This window comes from Rutilus rutilus, assembly GCF_951802725.1.
Source record: "Rutilus rutilus genome assembly, chromosome: 9".
Lineage (NCBI taxonomy): Eukaryota > Metazoa > Chordata > Actinopteri > Cypriniformes > Leuciscidae > Rutilus > Rutilus rutilus.
In genome coordinates this window covers 4,057,164-4,080,623 of record NC_140223.1, presented here as the reverse complement: position 1 = coordinate 4,080,623, position 23,460 = coordinate 4,057,164, and the positions used below count along the sequence as shown (strand labels likewise).

At 39.4% G+C, this 23,460-nt stretch overlaps 1 protein-coding gene across 2 annotated transcripts in view; it reads right to left on the bottom strand.

The window, feature by feature from the left end:
- fgf12b (fibroblast growth factor 12b) overlaps positions 1 to 20,348 on the bottom strand; it is a 73,312-nt gene extending 52,964 nt beyond the window's left edge. Inside the window, exon 1 of one of the 2 annotated variants that reach the window (XM_084419873.1) lies at positions 20,331 to 20,348. Coding sequence is in view for 1 of the 2 variants with exons in the window: in XM_084419872.1 (XP_084275998.1) it covers positions 14,877 to 14,901 (25 nt within the window). In the remaining variant the exon portion in view is untranslated. Of the gene's footprint in view, positions 1 to 14,876; positions 15,835 to 20,330 lie in introns of those variants that run through there. The other variant, XM_084419872.1, reaches the window with a different exon arrangement.
- Between the last annotated feature and the right edge of the window lie 3,112 nt (positions 20,349 to 23,460).

The window sequence follows — 23,460 nt, the reverse complement described above, 5'->3', positions numbered from 1 at the left end:
TAGGACTGACCCGAAGGAAAATATCTACTGTAACTGCAAGTAAGTTACACTCGCTTACTCGATCTCTTACAATACTCTACTTTAAGAGCTTCGATGAACAATGAGAACGTATGTTTACGTTGCTAGGGGGGGTGGGGGGGTGGGTGTTGCGTAGTGATACATAGAACCGTTGGGTGAAGCGTCATAGCCTTGTTTTATCGTGAATCAGAATCAAGGACTTGAAGTCTTTAACTAACGTTAACCTCTTTATAAAATATGTTATATATATATATATATATATATATATATATATATATATATATATATATATTACATGGCTTGGTTGAATTCCAATGTAGAATGCGGTCTGTTATTTCTTGAAGTATAACAGAGCGTTGCTATGGACGCAGGATTCTAACAGTAGAGACGGAACGGACTATTTTCTTTAGCGGAAGCAATACAATCGTTTTTAAATCGATAAACTCCTTTTTAAATCAATATTTTGTGTCAAATTATTGATTTATTTGGTAGGTAGCCATGTAATAAGTGGGATATTTCCCGCTTATTACATGGCCACCGCTTCGTGTCGGGGTCCTAATCAGCCTGTCGGGGTTGTATTCCCTATAACAATCGCCTTGCACTACATTATCCCTACATATATATTAAATGTTACATTTAAGAGCTACAAGAATGATAGATCAATAATTTATTGTTTTACTAATTGTAAATTTACTAATACATCTGATGTTGCCTTGATGATTATTATTTAAAAAAAAATTTGGCTGAATGAGGCATTTTGCTTTTAGTAAAGGAAGAAATTCAACTGGACAAAACAAAGTAGTGTAACTTAAAGGGATAGTTCACCCAAAAAAAAATGAAAATTCTGTCATCTTTTACTCACTCACTAGTATTTTTTCCTCCACACTATGGAAGTCAATATGGGGTCCATCAACTGCCTTGTTACCCATATTCTTCTAAAATATCTTCTTTTTGTGTTCAGGAGAACAAATTAACTCATACACGTTTGGAACAACTTGAGGGAGAGTAAAGAATGACAGATTTTTCATTTTTGGGTGAACTATCCCTTTAAAGGGGTGGTATAATGCCCTTATTTTGTAAAATAAGTCTCTGATGTCCCCAGAGTGTGTATGTGAATTTTTAACTCAAATTACCCCACAGATATTTTTATATAGCATGTTAAAATTGTCACTTTTTGAGGGTGAGCAAAAACGCACCTTTTTATTTCTGTCCCTTTAAATGTAAATGAGCTGCTGCTCCCGGCACAGGGGGCGGAGCTTCAAGAGCTTGTGTCCTTTTACCTCACACACACATGCACTGAACATTTCAAAAACTTTTAGCCTTTTATGTTCGTCTACCGGGGGCGGGGTTTATGTAAATTCTAGGGTTGGTGATGTCACTAACCCGGGAGGAATGTGGTGTAGTCTCTACCAGCCGTTTGTTGTAGTCCTTAAAAAGCGATTTCTTTAAGAGCAAATATCTCCCTTTGCTTTGAACTTTGAGCGTCGTAACTTTGCAGATGTTGTTTATGCTCAAACAGCAACATTACACACTAACTAAAGTTAGAAAAGGGAAATCATAATCAACCACCCCTTTAAGACCCTCTTTAGGATAAAAATCAGAATACATCAAGTTGCATTGAATTTTGAAGATTTCTCAATAATTTCTTTTTTACATTGTGCAGTTCTCGATCGACTCTTCTCAAACGGCTGCTGAACCCTCAGAAGTGTGTGCTGCCATGCTAACGGATGGCTTTCTCCAGTGATCTTACACACACGCAGGGTCGTTCTGCTGTAACACAACACTACAGGACTGTTTTACAGCAACACCGTGTCCTGAACAACTCTTGAGTGTCGACGGCTGTTTCTGTCCGCACTGAAAGTGGAAATGCTGCGTTTATAAGCAAATCAACCAATGGCTCAATCTGAAAATGCTTTATGTAAATTGAGCTCGAAGTTTACATATGTTTTAAATCTTACCAATATGTGTATGATTATTTATGTCACATGTCTTATGAAATAATCAGTGAGTGGAGAGGAAAACTCTTCTGATATGTCAGCTTTCTTTTTAAAAAGAACAATTATGAGAATTATGCTTATGGTAGCTCTTCTGCACTTGATTATGATTTCACTTTTCTAGCTTTAGTTAGTGTGTAATGTTGCTGTTTGAGCATAAACAACATCTGCAAAGTTACGGCGCTCAAAGTTCAGAGCAAAGGGAGATATTTGCTTTTAAAGAAATCGCTTTTTAAGGACTACAACAAACGGCTGGTAGAGACTACACCACATTCCTCCCGGGTTAGTGACATCACCAACCCTAGAATTTACATAAACCCCGCCCCCAGGAACACGATTTATAGATTATCAAGACATCAATGACTAGAAGATAACTACACATCAGCTACACAAATTCATCAACTAACCATTCAGAAATGTCCTGTTGCTTCTACATGTTGTCACTTCTTCTTGAGTCTCTCCATCATTGTCTGACTCCGGTTTGAACATAAAAGGCTAAAAGTTTTTGAAATGTTCAGTGCGTGTGTGTGTGAGGTAAAAGGACACGAGCTCTTGAAGCTCCGCCCCCTGTGCCGGGAGCAGCAGCTCATTTGCATTTAAAGGGACAGACACTAAAACGGTGTGTTTTTGCTCACCCTCAAAAACAACTTTAACATGCTATATAACAATATCTGTGGGGTATTTTGAGCTAAAACTTCACATACACACTCTGGGGACATCAGAGACTTATTTTATATCTTGTGAAAAGGGCATTATACCAGCCCGTTAAGTTTTGTTTGTAATACATGTAATGCACATGAATTTGTGAATCTTCATGCAACATTTAGGCTTAAACAGAACGTTCAGAATATAAAATCGGACAGGATTCATTCCAACAAGCATGTAAACATACATAGTGACTCAGAACACGTAGTCATGTGACTTTTTCCTGGTTAATGATTGGACATTGATGGCGATCTTCCCCAAAATTTCATATCACGGTCGTATAACAAACAATAACGACCTTTCATATTTTGAACAAGCCTATTAGTGCTGCACGATTAATCATATCGCAATCGCGATGTCAAGCCTACGCGATTATATGACGCAAAATGCTGCGATTTTATATTAAATAAACAAATTAGCGCTGATAACGCAATTAACGCAGCATCTGTTCATTTTTGGCATCCTTTGGCTAGTGTTACATGATCCCGCGCTTATTCATGCAAATGCTTTTAAACCATTCATGCGCGATAAGACATAAATGAACGCGCTGCCTGTGAATGTCCTGACTGTGACACACAGAAAGACTCGCGCTAATATCGTGCGTGCGCACAAAACAGCATGCCAGAATACAGTTCTCTTTCGAGCTTGAACGAACAATAACATACACAATTATGCCAAAATGTATTTTTGTCGAGTATCTTCATAACATAAGAGTAGTCTTATGATGAACGTGAAGAGTTGTGACTCGTGAGAGAATGAGGCGTGAGATCCGCGTCTCTGACAGCAGCGGCTGCTCTTAAAGGGACAGTACACAGTAGCCACTAATTATATCTGTCGCTAAAGTTAATCAAATAACAAAGGGAACAGAGAAAAACACTCACTGCTCTTGACTAAAGAACTTTTTTCTTTAGGCAGATTATCACTAATCTGTGTGTGCATTTATTTTCCTTGAGAACCAAGCAAGTTGACTCATGAAACCATTTGTTTATTATATCGCAATCGCAATATTGACCTCAATTATCGCAATATGACATTTTCCCCAAATCGTGAAGCCCTAAAGCCTATGAACTGATCTATCCAACTTAAAACACAGTATTGCATTAAACAATCAGTTGTCAAAATAGTCATTAAGCCCAGAGTTAAACGTTAAAACACTGCATAGTCTTCACTGTATTATCACTTATTAAAGCTACTAAAGTTATTCAGTCGAGAGCAGTGAGTGATTTTCTCTTCAGTTTAACATTAATGACAGATAGCAGCCGTTTTGCATTAAATGCATGGATCTAATATAATGATACACATCCAATTCCTTTCACAACTGTTTATTCACTGAAGACACAACAGACTGTCTTTATGTAAATACTGTCCAGACTGTAAATACTCGCAAATATGGACGTTTTGACATATTTTTGTGTGTGTTTAAGCTTGAAACTAGCCTGACGTCGTCATACTCAATTCTAGTCAGAATGTGAGTCTGATACTTCTCCATTGAGCTTTGATTATGGGGCGTGTTTCAACCGAACCAGGAAAAAAGATTCCTCTGCACTCAATTGGATAGACCTACAACCAATCAGAGCAACGGAGTAAGTGACGTATGTTTTTCATTCATGTTTCCGATCGCGGTTCTGTTCCTCTTTTAAAATTAATGCGCTGTCGATATCTTCTATAACAGACGCGATGGCGGAATCTACACATGATGTTTTATAAACAAATTTCAGGAGGAGCACATTCAAATAATCAATCCAATCAACCGTCTATCAGCATGAGAGGAAAGCATATATTTATTCACTCGGTCAACTCACCTAACATGACAGTTTTCAGCATCCCTGCACTCACTCTTGGCTTGTTCTTCCACAGCCAGGAATACGGGGGGAGTACTTTGGGTTCGGGCCGAATACCGAGCCCGAAGCCTCTCCTCAGACAGCACGCCAAATATGCATTTATTCTATCTGACTTATTTGTAAGCGTGAACTCGTGAAATCTCAATTCTTCAGCGGCAGTCATTTGAATTCAACCCAAGCGCTCGTTGATGACGTGGATGATGACGTTACCGTTGCTTATCTGTCCATCATCGTATAAAGCCCGCCCTGACAATTTGATTGGTCCGAACAATTTTTGTTCGGGCATAATAGCTCCTCAACGGAGCGAGTCCAGACCGAACTTCCCGACCAAAAAATATTGTGGGCGGGGTTCGGGCTGGCACCCAGGCTAGCTTGAAACCCCAAGTACACACAGAAAGCGTGTAGAAATCAGTCTCTCTCGCAGTTTAATGCGCTTTTACCAACTCCAGCAGTGGGACATAAAACATCACGATCTCTGCGATTCGCTTGAAGGAAGTTTGTGTGCGTCTTCAAGATCGATCACGATATAAAATCGTCAGATCGTCCACCCCTAAAATACAGGTATACACACACACACACACACACACACGATACAATAAAACGTCCCTTTTGTGTGAGCTGTGTGTGTGTGAATGCATAAATGTCCTCATGTTGAATTGGTGTTGTTTGTTTAAGTGTTATTGGTGAGAAATGTCGCTGTGTTCGTGAACTCTGTGACACGGGGAGGTCGTGTGAACAAATCTTGTTGACGGTGTGTCACCGTGTGAGAGCTGGTGTGTGTGTGAGTGTGTGTGTGTGTGTGTGTGTGTGTGAGAGGGACAGATCAGAGATGAGGCATAAATCAAACACACTTCCATCTAACCAAGGTTATGAGGCCACAACACCACAACACACACACACAAATCAATGATTTCATTACTGAAGTTTAATCACACACAGAAAAATGGAGAGGAAATGTGAAAAGAGATTTAATAGATCGATCTCGAGTCTCTCCCTCTCTCTCTCTCTCTCTCTCTCTCACACTCTCTCTCTCCCCCTCTCTCCCTCCCTTTCTCTCTCTCCCTCCCTCTCTCTCTCTCTCTCTCTCTCTCACACTCTCTCTCCCTCTCTCTCTCCCCCTCTCTCCCTCTCTCCCTCCCTTTCTCTCTCTCCCTCTCTCTCTCTCTCTCTCTCTCCCTCTCTCCCTCACACACACTCTCTCCCTCCCTCCCTCTCCCTCTCTCTCTCTCCCTCTCTCTCTCCCCCCCTTTCTCTCCCTCTCTCTCTCTCTCTCACTCTCTCTTTCACACACTCTCTCCCCCTCTCTCTCTCTCTCTCTCTCTCTCTCCCCCTCCCTCTCTCTCTCTCTCTCTCTCTCTCTCTCTCTCCCCCTCTCTCTCCACACTGCCACCTGCTGTTAGAACAAACACCATATCAAACACTCAAATATCTCTACAAAACACTAGCCGTGTTTCCATTACCCTTCAAATTGCGCAAATTGAAATTGCGAATTGAAAAAACGGCCAATGGAAACACGTAATATTCGCAAAAACGTCCATTTATCGCAAAAAAAAATTTCCGCTCGCATGAGGTGTTTTTCAGGCAATTCGAAAAATAAATATTTCGCAAAACTGCAATGGAAACAGTTTTTGCGCATTTATAAGACAAAAGAATTACAGCAATAATGACAGAGTTCTTTATTAAACTCATAAAAGACAGAAGAATTACAGCAATACTGGATTCTAAACCTCAAATAAATGCCACAATCAAGACCTCGAAGCAGAGATGAGGGAGAAACACCAAGAAACTCCTCATATGTGCCGCTCACAAGTATAAGGGTCGTTCCTCACCATTAATGCTTGGAAAACACACATACGTCTCCTTCCATTAATAATAATGGCCAGTGCAGTGGCTGGGATTAGTACATAAACCTCCATTTTGGAATGATTTTACTGATCGCGAGAGGAAAAAATAAAGTTTTAGTCGCATAACATCGGTTAATGGAAACGGCGTCATTTCGCAATAGCTTTTTTGTAGACATAAAAAAATAAAAAAATAAATAAAAAAAAAATCGCTAAACTTTTAGTGGTCCGTGAGGGTACTGCAGGTGGTCCGTGGAAAGGCAAAATAAAATAATATTTTTTTTACCTTCATTTTACCAGGAAATTCCCATAAAAAAAAGTAAAAAGAATATGTAGGCCTATATTGATATAACATTTTAATAAAATTTTATTGTGAGTGTTAGCCTAGAAAATAGCCTAGTGGTGTTCGGCCGTCAAGTTCAGTGCCGTTAGAACCACAACATTGGTTCGGTGGATAGCAACAGGTTCTCTGAAGAGAAAAGGGCAGAGGCAAATATGTTCTCATTATCACATCACACGCATAGCCTTTAATGGTGCGTTCACACCGGACGAAATTTCGCTTCAAACTTTTCTTTTTACGCGCGTCAATTTCGCTCTTGACGCGCGAATTGATACAAAGTGGTCAAGCGTATCACTAGACGCGGCAAGCGCGAATTTGACATATGATCCCTTTTTGAATTTGACGCGCTATTCGCGTCCGGTGTGAACGCACAGTTAGGCATAGGCAGTTGTTGTGTGCAGTAAACATTCTTTTAATAAGCCTGTTGTACTGATGTGATGACCAGTTATAGTTTTAGTGCTAGTAAGCCTATTTAGAGGTGCAGATTAATTCAGGTACCGTAGGACTCTGTGTAGACATATTTTATTATGTGTAATGAGGTGGTCCGCGAAAAATCTTGATTACAAATAGTGGTCCACACACACAAAAAGTTTGAAAACCTCTGGTCTAAAATGAGCCCCCTCTGATATACACTAGTGTTCAAAAGTCTGTTCATTTCAAATAAATGCTGTTCTTTTGAACTTTCTATTCATCAAAGAATCCTGGGGGAAAAATATCACAGTTTCCACACAAATATGAACACTGATAATAATCATAAATGTTTCTTGAGCATCAAATCATCATATTATACTGATTTCTGAAGGATCATGTGACACTGAAGACTGGAGTAATGATGCTGAACATTCAGCTTTGATCACTGGAATAAATTACAGCTTATACACATAGAAAACACATTTTAAATTCACAATATTACTTCTTTTACTGTAGTTTTGATCAAATCAAACTTGTGGAGGGTAGTGTATTGTATACATATAAAACAGGGTTGCTAGTGGTGCAGAAATGACACACACACACACACACACACACACACACACACACACACACACTGCACCTTTTAAAATCCCCAAGAGATAGAAAACAAAGTGCTCTCAGGTGACCCACCATTTCCCAGCATTCACCTGTACTAGGATGAATCATTAGCACACACAGCCTGTGTTGTCCTGCACACACTGATCTAAAATCTGTGTTTAGCCACGACTGTCAACCATCACTAAACTCTGATCCACTTCTGAGCATATTTTGATTAAGAACCACCGAAAACACCATCTGACTAACATGTAAAGTTACCAACCACAGTTATTTGCTAATAAGTGCCTTAAACAGCAGGCTGTGTGTTGTGTGTGTTGTGTGTGTTGTGTGTGTTGTGTGTGTTGATGCTCATTGCAACAGACTCTTCCGCTTCATTTGTTGGCTGAAATAAACTGCGATGTGGACCAGACTTTATTTATCAAGTCTAAGTCTCAGACAACATTCACCCTCCGACTTCAGCTGAAACCAAGACGCTCTGAAGAGAGACAGTGTGTGTGTGTGTGTGTGTGTGTGTGTGTGTGTGTGTGTGTGTGTGTGTGTGTGTGTAAGTGAGTGAGACAGTGTTTAACTTTGTTGTCCCGCCGTCTGACAGTTAGAGCCAAAATCAATTGTGAGCATCAACCGCCTGACTATCAGTTTACACACACACACACACACACACACACACACGTTTACTTAGCTATCTAAATGGGGACATTCCATAGACATAATGGTTTTTATACTGTACAAACTGTATGTTTTATCCTCTTACACTAACCCTACCCATTACACACACACACACACACACACTAACCTGACCCCTAAACCAACCCATCACACACACACACACACACACACACACACACACACACACACACACACACACACACACTAACCTGACCCCTAAACCAACCCATCACACACACACACACACACACACACACACACACACACACTAACCTGACCCCTAAACCTACCCATCACACACACACACACACACACACTAACCCGACCCCTAAACCTACCCATCACACACACACACACACACTAACCCGACCCCTAAACCTACCCATCACACACACACACACACACACACACACACACACACACACACTAACCCGACCCCTAAACCTACCCATCACACACACACATACTAACCCGACTCCTAAACCAACCCATCACACACACACACACACTAACCTGACCCCTAAACCTACCCATCACACACACACACACACTAACCCGACTCCTAAACCAACCCATCACACACACACACACACACACACACACACACACACACACACACACACTAACCTGACCCCTAAACCTACCCATCACACACACACATACTAACCCGACTCCTAAACCTACCCATCACACACACACACACACACACACACACACACACACTAACCCAACCCCTAAACCTACTCATCACACACACGCACACTAACCCGACCCCTAAACCAACCCATCACACACACACACACACACACACACACACACACACACTAACCCGACCCCTAAACCTACTCATCACACACACACACACTAACCCGACCCCTACTCATCACACACACGCACACTAGCCCGACCCCTAAACCAACCCATCACACACACACACACACACTAACCGACTCCTAAACCAACCCACCACACCCACACACACACACTCACACACTAACCCGACCCTTAAACCTACCCATCACACACACACACACACTAACCCGACCCTTAAACCTACCCATCACACACACACACACACACACTAACCCGACCCCTAAACCTACCCATCACACACACACACACACACACACACACACACACACACACACTAACCCGACCCCTAAACCTACCCATCACACACACACACACACACACACTAACCCGACCCCTAAACCTACCCATCACACACACACACACACACACACACACACTAACCCGACCCCTAAACCTACCCATCACACACACACACACACTAACCCGACCCATCACACACATGAAATGTAATGTAAATATAAATGTGACAAACTACACCTGTGTGAACTTGAGTTATGAATATTGGTCAACACGATTGCTAATTTTGTTAAGTGCGCCAACAGAGAAGTATGTCAGAATATAACAGCACACAGTACCGTATTACCGAATACATAGTATTCAAGAAACAGTAGGCGAAAAGTCCCCGGATGATCTATTTCTTCCGGAGAGATTCTGAAGTGTGTGTGTGTGATGGACACTGTACTATCCCATGAGGCCACGGGAGAGGATTCATGAATGACGCTGGTAGGTCACATGATAATAACAACATGGAGAATGTAGTACGTCCGAATTTCATTAGGTGTCGCGTACTTCTACGACATTTTGTCGCATTAATAGTGCGAGTAAAAGTACACTTTAAAGTCCCCATGTAATCAGAATGTTACGTTTTTGTGCTTTGAGTATGAATACGTTAGCCTTACGGTTATCTATATGCTAGCGTGCTCCAAAACAATGACAAAACTCGCAATTAGAAGATACAAGCGTTCAAAACCGACAGTCTCTCACTTCCGACAATATGGATCAATAGTTCTGATCGACACACTCTGCACTTCAGACTTCCTGTCCAATCAAATGCTCTCTAGAATCTGAAGCCCCGCCCCCTACGCTACGACACATCCTCAGCGTGATTATGACCACTGTTTTGCTTTAGTTACAGTTTCATATTAAATCTAAAAGGGGGATTTATTAAACTATGGCTGTCATAAGCTGTCAAATGCGGCTTTACTGAGCTCAACAGCTCGAGCTGATATTAATGAAACACTATTGGCTATGTTAAAAAGGGGAGGAGAAGCTTGATTTGTCCCTCCCTGACTCCCTGTTTTAGTGGAGAATACGTAAACACACTGACTAATCCTGTGCGTTTCAAGGCACTTCAGTGGGCCCTGGATGATGCACTTAATTAACCAAAAAAATTAACATTGCACACGTCATGAACTCGACTTTTGTAGCTTTAATTACGTAGTGTGTGGGGGGGAGGGGCAATCAGACTCCGATGTTGAACATATAGGACAACATAATCTTATAAAATTCTAGGTAACATTTTATTTTACAGTGTCCTTGTTACACGTTACATGTACTTACCGTAGTAATAACAGTAAATTATGCATAATTACATGCAACTAACCCTCAACCAAACCCTAACCCTATAGTAAGTACATGTAGTTACTTAATATTACTCAGTACTTAAATGTATTACACTGTAACCTTAAAAATAAACTGTAACCTAAAACCTAAACACTTTATTTGAAGGTGTCATTGTTACAGTGTAATTATATATTTAAGTACTGAGTAATATTAATGTACTTACTATAGGGTTAGGGTAGGGTTAGGGTTTGGTTGAGGGTTAGTTGCATGTAATTATGCATAATTTACTGTTATTACTACGGTAAGTACATGTAACATATGTAACAAGGACACTGTAAAATAAAGTGTTACCGCACATAGTTTATAAGTGCCTCATTTAGGACGCAACTATTCATATTAACCATATTCATGCTATATATGCGCCAGAGAAACTGTTTTTGCGGTATCTCTGTATGTTTCTATGGCAACGCTGTCGAGTAGTAATTGTGGATTTGCAGTAGAGTTAACGAAAGTTATCATGAGCACTGTAATGTCTGAAGCGGATGTCATAAATGTCAGTAGAGCGGTTCACTGATAAATCCGTAAGATCTTTCCTTCATGCTGTGGAAATACAAACCGGAGGACAGAACACAGCGAGCGCGACGCTGAAAAGGGGCGGAGCTACAGAAGGTCATTAACCATCATGAACTTCATATTCAAAATGTCGTACCATTTTCAGATGCACAGGATCTCGTAGATACTGACGGTAGAAGAAGAGAGTTTAGACTAATGTGCATGAGCATGCAACATGTACTTTCATTGAGTTAAACATGTAATTTGGACACATTATCTACGTTTTTGTTGAATGTGTGAGGCATCCACAGCTATTTAATCTGCACAAAGACAGTCTGTTAGGCTGCTTGTTGTTGCACACTACTATTTTGTCCTCATATTTTATCAGTTTATTTTCATAATCATAAACACACTATTTTGTAAAGTCCCCATGAAATAAAAAAATAAATAAAAAAAAGGTTCACTGTAAAAACTGATTTTTTGGTGAAGTAAATACTACTGAAAAAAAACAATGTAATTTACATGAAAAAGTTAGTTCAGGCAAGAATTAAAAAAACTAAGTAAATTCCATATCAGTACTTAATTCAAGCGAGTAGAAATGAAAGCGTAAATATCAACTCAATAAAATTAAGTAAAAATTACTCAACTTTTCTGATACTGGTTTCCAGCTGTATTTACACTGTTTTATCATTGCTTTTGTTGTCAGGATTAGTAACTTGCCATTTTGTGACATTTCGAGTACATTTTCTGCTCAAAATGACACAATCAAACACAAAAACGATCCATCAAATGTTACCGTCATTGTGTATTGTCTTCCAGGTATTGAGGTCTTTGCATTCACATGAGGCTTAACATCTGACATGCTATAGTATAAATTACTTAGATGATCTAAGTAAAGCACGTACTATAAATGACTGGTATAATTCAATATTATTGTTTGAGTGAAATGTAATGCAAATTTAATTTCAACCAAATCGATATTAATCAACCTTTTACTAGCCAAGTTAAAATTACTTATTTTCTTTGTTACTTTCACTTAACTAGGTTAAGTAAAGTTTACTTAATTCCATATTCCAAGTAAATTTAACTTAAAGATTTCTAATTAAAGCTACTGATAAATATGTTTAGGTTTTTACTTGGCAAACTTTGTAAATTTACTAGCATTTTCTGAGTGAAAAAACTTAGCAAGCTTTTTTCAAGTAAATCCTACTCCAATTTTTTTTCAGTGTTCTTTATAGTGGAAAAAGTTTTTTTTTTTGAATTATTAAAATGTTCTTGAGACTAAGAAAAAAAAAAGGTTCTGCACTGATCACTGGAAGATTCTTTGGGAAACCTAAAACAGATCTTCTTCAAAAAAAAAAAAAAAAAACCTTTGGAACCTTTATATTTTTAAGAGTTTCCATGAATGTTGCATGTTCTTCATGGATCCAGATGCCAATAAACTTCCATGTTAAAAATATAATGTGGACAGAATTCAGCAACTCATGAAACGAGCTTGAAAGCATCTTCGTTCACACACACACACACACACACACACACACACACACACACACACACACACACACACACACACACACACACACACACACACACACACACACTCACCGCCACACCAATGAACTGACTTGCAAAAGATAGTTCTGAGAAAATATTTTGTTTGCATGCTTGATATTTTGCACTTAATCAAACCTTTTTGAGTGTGACTTACACCGGCTGTTTTCAAAGCGATGCCATAAGAATCATTTTTGTTCTCTTTCAAGTGAACAGTTTAAGAATAACCATCAAGAACAACCTTTTTCCACTATAAAGAATAGACTCCCTCATGTTATCGATATCAATGCTCATGATACGTTATTATTGCGATACTCCAAGACATATGATAAAAGGTTAACAAAAAATTAACTGTTGATTAAAATGTTAAATTTGGTGTTACATTGTGTGTGTGTAAATGAATAGGCTTGGACTTGGTGCTGAAACCCAATGACCCGGATAATAGAGACGCCAGAATAACAATATTCATGATTCTGAAGCTGAAAATACTGCATTATTGTAGATGAATATGCTTGATCTCTGTCACTGACTAGATATATTTACAATAACGTCGGCCACTTTTACTGGTAACAAAAGACATTTAGCATTATCATTCCTCCAGTGCATTATTATTATACATTATATTCAACATTATATATAGTAGTTTAATGTAGTGCTGACACTAAAACTCTCAAAACTTGATTTTTTTTCACACACTTTTAATTTTGGGTGAACTATCCGCAATACATATTGTTGCATTTTTATATTGCGCCACGATATATCGTTACAGCCCTAATAAAGAACGTTGTGTGCGATGGATGTTAAAGGTTCTTCACAGAACCATCGATTCCAATAAAGACCCTTTGTTTTTAAGAGTGTGTGTATATGGGTTTCGGGGCCGCTGTATTTACCTCACACACCAACAGCAACATATATATCGCATTTAAAGGACACTGATGACCCAAATGCATTTATTAGACCTGAATATGGGCCATAAAACACACACACACACACACACACACACACAGGTGCAGTAAATACTGAGAGTTATTTAATGCTACGGCACATCTTGGCCCTCACGCTGAGATGAAAATCCCAGACTTTTGTTCCCGGGTCAAAAATGACTGGCCTATAAAAGCCGGCTGTTGTTAATGGATTCAAATCTGTTCATCAACTTGTTTAGTTTGTATTAGCACAGGTTTCACAGCTGATTGATCGCCTAGGCCTCACGATCTGAGCTTATGCACCTCAGTTTCACCTCTAAAAGTGCATAAGCCTTTGGCGCATTTCAAACGGTTCCGTAAACGTCGAAGGTTCTAAATGGAACTGTATGGATTCTATATGGATTCCAGTTTAGAAGCCTTTTTATTTTTGAAGGGAATTTTCCCTTCTGAAGCGTTCGGGTGCAGTAAAGTGAGAGCGCGTCCTGAATGTTGATGACTTCAATGCATGAGCATCATCAACACACACTTATACCATACACAATATCCCTTACAGTTAATAAACTGATGTTTACAGTCACGGCTTCTGCTGATACACACCCAAACGCTTACAAAAACACAGCGTATGATGATGCAGACAGGTGTTTCATCATGTAAAGGAACTCAATGCATCACACACACACACACACACACACACATGCAGAGGACTGTGATGAATGTGATGTGGAGGAAGACCACCCGAACATGCAAGAGGCTTTTCTGCTGCATCAGGATGTTTGGCACTGAAAGCATTTGCAGATACATCACACACACACACACATGCTTGGCATCTGATAAGCATCACACATGAACACACACACACACACCCCACCCAGACCCCGTCAGGACAGCAGACCTGAGTACCGCAGTCTACACAAACACACACTTACAGACATGCACACACACACACACACACACACACACACATGACGTCAGTCGCTCACCGGCGCTCTTGTCTTTGCTCTCCATCTCCCGTTGCGCTGCTGTCGGTCACGGAGGATGAAGAAGCTGAAGAAGAGGATGCTGAAGATGAGGAAGACTGCGTCGGTCCTGGCTCGCGCTACAGCGGCGCACGGGGGCGCGACTCTCACGTGAGAGCAGCTGTCAGTCACTTCACGCGCGGTCCGGTGCTGAGTGAGGCGACGGCGGAATCACGGAATCACGGGTGTGGCGGACGGTGTTTGTTGATGCTGGAGCGGGAGCGTGCGCGTGCGTGTGACCGGTGCTCGTTCCGCGCGCCGTTAACGGGAGCTGCCGCAAGCTCCGCCGCTATCAGACACACGGGCGTGACGTCACAGCAGGTGTCATGTGACACCTCATATTAACGGAGCCTTGCCCAGCTTTCAACTGTGCTTTAAAAATGTGGTTTTGTTTTTTTCCTCTTCTTATAAGGAATGTTACTTAATTAATCTGCTTCTTCTTTTAGGTAAATTTAGTATGATGATTTTAAATTTGATGGAAACAAGCCTTTGTTTTTACTTTTAAGATCAGAAATTCAACAATAGCTGATACCTAAACACAATATTGGGTTTAAAAAAATAAGAAAGCTGCAAAGTGTGAAAGTGTGTTTCAATCTGTAAACATTTTAACATTTTTGTTTAACTTTTAAGTTTGTAACTGTTTCTTTATATATTTGGATCTATTTCTTTTCTTTTTGTTTACTCAATGTAGGCTATACCCCCTGACTGTAGTTGTAATTCTTTAAAATCAATAAAATAAAATAAACGGATCCTGATGTGATCCTCTGGTCAATCATCCTTACCATGGTACAATGATGGTATCAGATATGATCATATCAAATAATATAGAACAATGATATCTCATTTTCAATCGATTTACTGAATCATTTTTGACATTTGAGTTTGTTTTTACAAGCTATTATGAGTGTAGTGTTTTTACTTTGACTGAGAATGGATTATTGAGACACATTTAAAATAAAATAAAAACCCGACATCACAAATTATATTTGGTGTAGAAACAAACTGAAACAAAAAGTAAATTTAACAAGAAACGGCAAGTATAGGCACAGTGAATCATGAGATTTTGAAGCAGAAAGACTGGAATAGTAATTTTTTTGTAAAAAAAAAAAAAGAAGAAGAAAACTCCAACAATTTGTTTTATTTACAACTACGACAATAAATAGCACCAATATAACAAAAAAATACAAATAAGCCATAAAACAGCCTATAAAAATAATTGGGGGGAAAACAGTTTATTAAATAATTGTCGACATTAGTGTTTTTTTTTTTTCTGTTAATAAGGCTATAATATCTTTATTTGTATAGCACCAATATAGCATAAAGTAAATAAAACCTACAAAATAAGTAAATTAGATATAAAAAGAAGGTCCATAGAAACAGCAAACAGAAATGAAACATTTATGTTTTTTTACATATATATTTTTTTTTATTAGGTGTTTTATGGTTTTTAATATCCATGAGAATTGATAATAAAAAGCTACATCCACTGAAAGGTTCTTTGGGAACCCAGTATGGTTCTTCTGTTGCTTCTGAGGAAGAACCAGAGATGGGCATAAATACATGAAAACGTATTTAAAATAAATAAAAATATCAGATGAAATTTATCAAAATAAAAGACCCAAATACTGTGCGGAAATTGTTGTATTTTGAAAATACACAAAATACATGTGAAATGGGCTGTTCGGTGAAGTACCACGATAGGCTGAAATCTATCTGGATCTATTCTGAATGCAACTGCTTATAAACTTTTGTTTTCATTTCACCATACCTCTACCACCAACTATTCACAGACTGGGTTCAAGGTCATCTGTGCTCCATTACTTATATCTGTCTCGGTTACACTACAACCTACTTGTGGTGAATACCACTAAATAAATCACATGTGAAACTGTGGGAACTTTTCCTGCTATATAGCAAGGAGTCGGGATGGGCTATATGACCAAAATCTTATCACTGTAAACCCTAACGCTCAAAATAATGAAGTGGTTGGAGTAGGACAAACTTAAATTAAACTAATTAGTTCAGTCAAATTAACTTTTATGAGTATTTAGTACTTTTTTTTTCTTTCAAGTTCACAGAACTGATATATTTTAAGTAAACTGAACGGTTTCATTTTGTTTTGAGTTTTATGAAATAATTTGTTTTAATTTAGACGAACTTAAATTCAACTGAAACTGGGCTGGGATTTCTATTTCCCAGCATGCTTTGCCCATGGCACTCGAAAGGGAGAGTAAATGCTGAAATTAAGTGTAATGTTGTTGTTTTTTTGTGCAAGATTAATGTTAAGTGGGAGATTTAGTAGTGATTAATGTTTGGTTATGCTAATTTAGAATCATTTTTGTTAATGTTGATTTAAAGGTGCATTGCGCAACTTTTCATGTTAAAAATACCCGTTTTCTAACCCATACATGCTTAAACAATTGCCTGATGGGCTGACTGAGCCCTTCTCTGATCACTGCGATTGCCTCTATAATCCTGTACAGTAAAATAAATAAGAGGGATTCGGGTCGGAATCTGAGACTGGGCGTGACGTCATGCGCGTTCACGGCACGCTCATATATCTGGCAGGTTTGTGTATGCGCCGACGCCGCCATTCTCCGTAGAAAATGGATTCTAAGAGACCGGCTTGTAGTTCATTTCAAACACCAACGCAAACTCCACGTAAGATAAAAAAAAAGAGAACTTTTGTCTAGTGCAACCAAAAGGTCCAAATTGGAGTCAGACAGGCGTCGGGGTAAGACGAGAGTAAACATAGGGAAGGCTTTTTCAACAAATGGAGAGATCTCCGGTCTGCTCTAGGGCTCAAACGGGATCCTCAGTTGGCTTTTTTCTTGATAAAAAGGTAAGATATATCCCATTCTCTAATGTCTGATACGGCCAATAATGACAATAAATGACGATCCATAAAATGTGTAATGCTTTAGCGTAAGCTAGATAAATGTACAATCGGAATAGGTTTTACTAACTTACCATTGTCAGTGATCAGGTTCAGAATGATTGTGATATAAAATGCTGATATATAAGTTAGATACTTAGACACAAATTTTGAGCAAATTACTGCTTAATTACGATGTATTGCTATTGGAATATGCTACTTAGCTGATCAATAAAACAGGCTAAACCCCCGCAAATCTTCGGCGGATTAGCCTGTTTGGCTTTTATGGTAACGTCATAGTGCCACTTGATTGTTTATTACCTTGAGACATTTGGGTGTACTTTGTTGACCGACTGTGTATGGTATGGTATCATGATTACAATTTTGAGCTTTTACAAAGTTATAACTTATATTGTTCATGAACGTGTTTCCATAATAATAGTCATAAGTGGATACAGTAAACACATAACACAGTTCAACATGGAGATAGATGGGAATAAAAAACGAAGTTTTCTACTACCCCCATTTTTTCCCTCACACATAAGTGTGTTATTTACTCAATTGCCTTTCCTTTCACATATTTTAAATTACTTGCAGATTTAAAACTTTATTACCTCTGAAGACATTATGATTGTAAACAAAAGATTTGTGCGGCTGATGCTCCTTGGGTTATGACCAGCTCGAGCTCGTGCAAGCGTGCGTGTGCGTGTGGTCCGTGAGCGTGCACACCTCTGGTTGCAGTTTCGCTTGCCGCCAGAGGGGGCGTAGTTCTGCGAAAACTCAGACTCTCGCGCAATGCACCTTTAAGGAGAGTTACCGTCATGATGACAAGTGGTGCACGCGGCTGGCTTGAGAGCGAGTACGTCTATGTTTTATATTGCTGTAATCATACAGCGAGTGCTAAACTATGCTACTGTTAGCATTTATTGAACTAGTTTGATATAACCAGATAAGTTTATAATGACAAAAATGTTCACATTGAGGTTACGTGAAAATTTTAAGTTAAATGCATGGATTAATGTACTCAAACATTTCACATTAAGAACAAGTCAAATGTATGAGTACAAAATAAACATCTGCAAGTTCTGCTTACTTAAATTTTGAAGTTCTTAACTTAAATATTTCGAGGCAACTGATTGCCTTAAATGTATTGAGTTTTGCCAACTCATTCGGGTTTACATGTGAGTAATTTTCAGAGTAACAAAATATATCATGATATTGTCTTTTCCCATGGAAATAAGCTTGTTACGATACCCACATTTCAGATAGGCATACCAGTGAAATTTCACTATTCTCAAAACCACAGCAAAAACTACTACTATAGTTTAACTAATGCAAGCAATTATTAGAGACAAGTAAACAGCCAGTAAGAACAAAGAAACAAACGAAGACAAAGATACAAAAAGAGTGTCAATACTACAGAAATTTTATAAAGTAATCAAATGTAAAATAAAACACTGCATAGACTTCACTATATTAATGAATTTATTCGATCAAGAGCAGTGATTTTGATGTATTTTTGTGTGTATTTGACGCGCACAGAAAGCTGCCTGTCAGTGTGTGAATACTGAATGAGTTTTTCTTTTGCGGGATATTGCACTTTTAATAACTCTTTTTAACATCAAACACGTCCCGCTGCTTATTACTCATTCGTCCATGTTTATCGCTCTCTCCTGTGCCCTCTAAAGCATGAGTTATTGACACTATAGAGAGAGATACAGAAACATGGACGTATGGATATATTTGCAAACTGCGATATATAAACAATATAGAAAAAGTTAAATTGATTCACACTTTATATTATCACCACGATATATATCATCATATCACCCAGTCCTAGCAAACACTTTCCTTGAAAAAAATGTCATAATGCCTTAAAATATCTTGACTGTAACTCGACACCCTCATTTAGTATGCGCAGTTCTATGAGCCCCGCCTCCACTCACTCGCTCAGCTCAGAGATCCACTGGTTGACGATCACACGTTGATCTGATTGGTTACAAGGTAGTTTGTGACGTCAGAAACACCAGCGATTTCAAAGCGTGTGTTTGAGACTGTCTTTGGTTCACTGCAGTTTTAAGGAGAAAACACTCAGCAATGCTGTCGACTTATGAACTTACACACGGTTTGTCTTAAAGCATATTAAAAACACCACACAGACACATAAACAACATTAAAAGCTGGATTTTCACCACAGGGGGACTTTAAACTTTGAAAATAATAAAGTGAATCAATCAGTGTCAGATCTGAAATGACCTCAAAGAGCATCAACAAACTTCTCACACACACACACACACTCACACACACACAACGCAGATGGGCAGACGGGTGCTGAGACGACAAGACACAAAAATAACTCACACAGTCGTATATATAAAACTGAGCTGGATTATTTTAGTATTCAGCTGCTTAAGCAAAACTGAAACTCCATGCACCTTCCTCAGGTCAGCAAGATATAAGAACAGCTCTCAGCATTTACACACACAGCACTCCATCATCCCGAGCCACACTTCTATTGTACTGATAAACTTCTCAGCATTTACCTTTCTTAAAGTCTGCGCACCTGTCCTCGAGAAGCGGGGCTGAGCTCCTGGAGGAAAACCTCCATGCACATGTTTCTCCTGCGGCGTCAGGGCTTTTAATACAGTAGTAAAAGAGCATTTAGCTGACGGCATGTGGGTTATGATCCCGGACGATCAGAGGTGGACAGTAACAAAGGGCATTTACTTGAGCACTGTACTTAAGTACACTTTTTGAGTATCTGTACTTATTTTTTCTGGAAACTTTTTACTTTAACTTCACTACATTTGAAAGACAAATATCGTACTTTTTACTCCACTACATTTCTGTCAAGGAAACCGACATCGGATTGACGTCAGAACCCGACATGATATTGACGCCAGAAACCGACATCGGATTGACGTCAGAACCCGACATGATATTGACGCCAGAAACCGACATCGGATTGACGTCAGAACCCGACATGATATTGACGCCAGAAAACTACGTCGGATTGACGTCAGAACCCGACATGATATTGATGCCAGAAAACTACGTCAGATTGACGTCAGAACCCGACATCAGATTGACGTCAGAACCCGACATGATATTGACACCAGAAAACTACGTCAGATTGACGTCAGAAACCGACATCAGATTGACGCCAGAACCCGACATGATATTGACGCCAGAAAACTACGTCGGATTGACGTCAGAACCCGACATCAGATTGACGTCAGAACCCGACATGATATTGACACCAGAAAACTACGTCAGATTGACGTCAGAACCCGACATCAGATTGACGCCAGAACCCGACATGATATTGACACCAGAAAACTACGTCAGATTGACGTCAGAACCCGACATCAGATTGACGTCAGAACCCGACATGATATTGACACCAGAAAACTACGTCAGATTGACGTCAGAACCCGACATCAGATTGACGCCAGAACCCGACATGATATTGACGCCAGAAAACTACGTCAGATTGACGTCAGAACCCGACATCAGATTGACGTCAGAACCCGACATGATATTGACACCAGAAAACTACGTCAGATTGACGTCAGAAACCGACATCAGATTGACGCCAGAACCCGACATGATATTGACGCCAGAAACCGACATCGGATTGACGTCAGAACCCGACGTGATATTGACGCCAGAACCCGACATCGGATTGACGTCAGAACCCGACTTCATATTGACGTCAGAAACCGACATCGGATTGACGTCAGAACCCGACATGATATTGACACCAGAAAACTACGTCAGATTGACGCCAGAACCCGACATGATATTGACGCCAGAAACCGACATCGGATTGACGTCAGAACCCGACATGATATTGATGCCAGAAAACTACGTCGGATTGACGTCAGAACCCGACATGATATTGACACCAGAAACCGACATCGGACTGACGTCAGAACCCGACATGATATTGACGCCAGAAACCGACATCGGATTGACGTCAGAACCCGACATGATATTGACACCAGAAAACTACGTCAGATTGACGTCAGAACCCGACATCAGATTGACGCCAGAACCCGACATGATATTGACGCCAGAAACCGACATCGGATTGACGTCAGAACCCGACATGATATTGACGCCAGAACCCGACATCGGATTGACGTCAGAACCCGACATCGGATTGACGCCAGAAAACTACGTCGGATTGACGCCAGAACCCGACATGATATTGACGCCAGAACCCGACATGATATTGACGCCAGAACCCGACATCAGATTGACGCCAGAACCCGACATGATATTGACGTCAGAAACCGACATCAGATTGACGTCAGAAAACTACATCAAATTGACGTCAGAAAACTACGTCGGATTGACGCCAGAACCCGACATGATATTGACGTCAGAAACCGACATCAGATTCACATCATATTGACGTCAGAAAACTATGTCAGATTGACGTCAGAACCAGACATCGGATTGACGCCAGAACCCGACATGATATTGACCCCAGAACCCGACATCAGATTGACATCATATTGACGTCAGAAACTAACATCAGATTGACATCATATTGACGACAGAAACCGACGTCTGGTTGACGTCAGAATCTGACTGATGTTGGTTGAATCTGACTGATGTTGGTTTCTGACGTCAACCCGATTTTCATTTTCAACCCCAATACAACGTCTGTCCAACATTGGAGATTAACGTCAATCTGATGTTTCATTTTCGACGTTGGGTTTGGTCTCCTAAATGCAAATTTTGTCATTGTTTTGGAGCACACTAGCTTATAGATAACAGTAATGCTAACAAATTCATTCTAAAAGCCAAAAAACTTTAAATAGGGCACTCTTTGAGGGAACAGTCATTCGGGTGTCCGAAATCACTGTGGACGTTATTGAGTGCACATCTCACATTCAATCCCACTATACTGGAACTGTGTATAGAAATAAATGTGATATTGATACGAGGTATAGGCATAGATTCACAGGCATTAAGTTACTGTATGCATTACATACAATGCAACAATAATAAAACAATGCATTTACATTTACTTTTGATACTTAAGTACTTTTAAAAACGAGTACTTCTGTACTTTAGATGAAGCCTAGAGATGAAGCGCTTACAACAATTGATTCCTGCTCATATATACGATTATACAGCCAACTTGGAAAAGAAATTACATGTGAAGGATGCAAATGCTTTAAATGGTTGCATGCAACTTTGATGTCATTCTTGCAGTCCAATTTTGCATAAAAATATAGCAACTTTTGGCAGAATGAGTCAAAGAAAGAAAGAGAGAAAAATCAGAGTTGTTATTGCTGTCCATTCATATCATGCAACACACATACTGTTCAAAAGTTTAGGGATTTTTAAATAGTGAATAACAGCATACTTTTATTCATCAAGGACACATTAAATTAATTAAAAGTGGCAGTAAAGACATTTATAATGTTACAAAAGATTCTATTTCAAATAATCTATTTCTTTGGAACTTTCTATTCATCAAGAATCCAGGAAAATAAAATGTATCAGTTTCCACAGAAATATGAACTGTTTTCAACACTGATAATAATCATAAATGTTTCTTGAGCATCAAATCATCATATTAGACTGATTTCTGAAGGATCATGTGACACTGAAGACTGGAGTAATGATGCTGAAAATTCAGCTTTGATCAAAGGA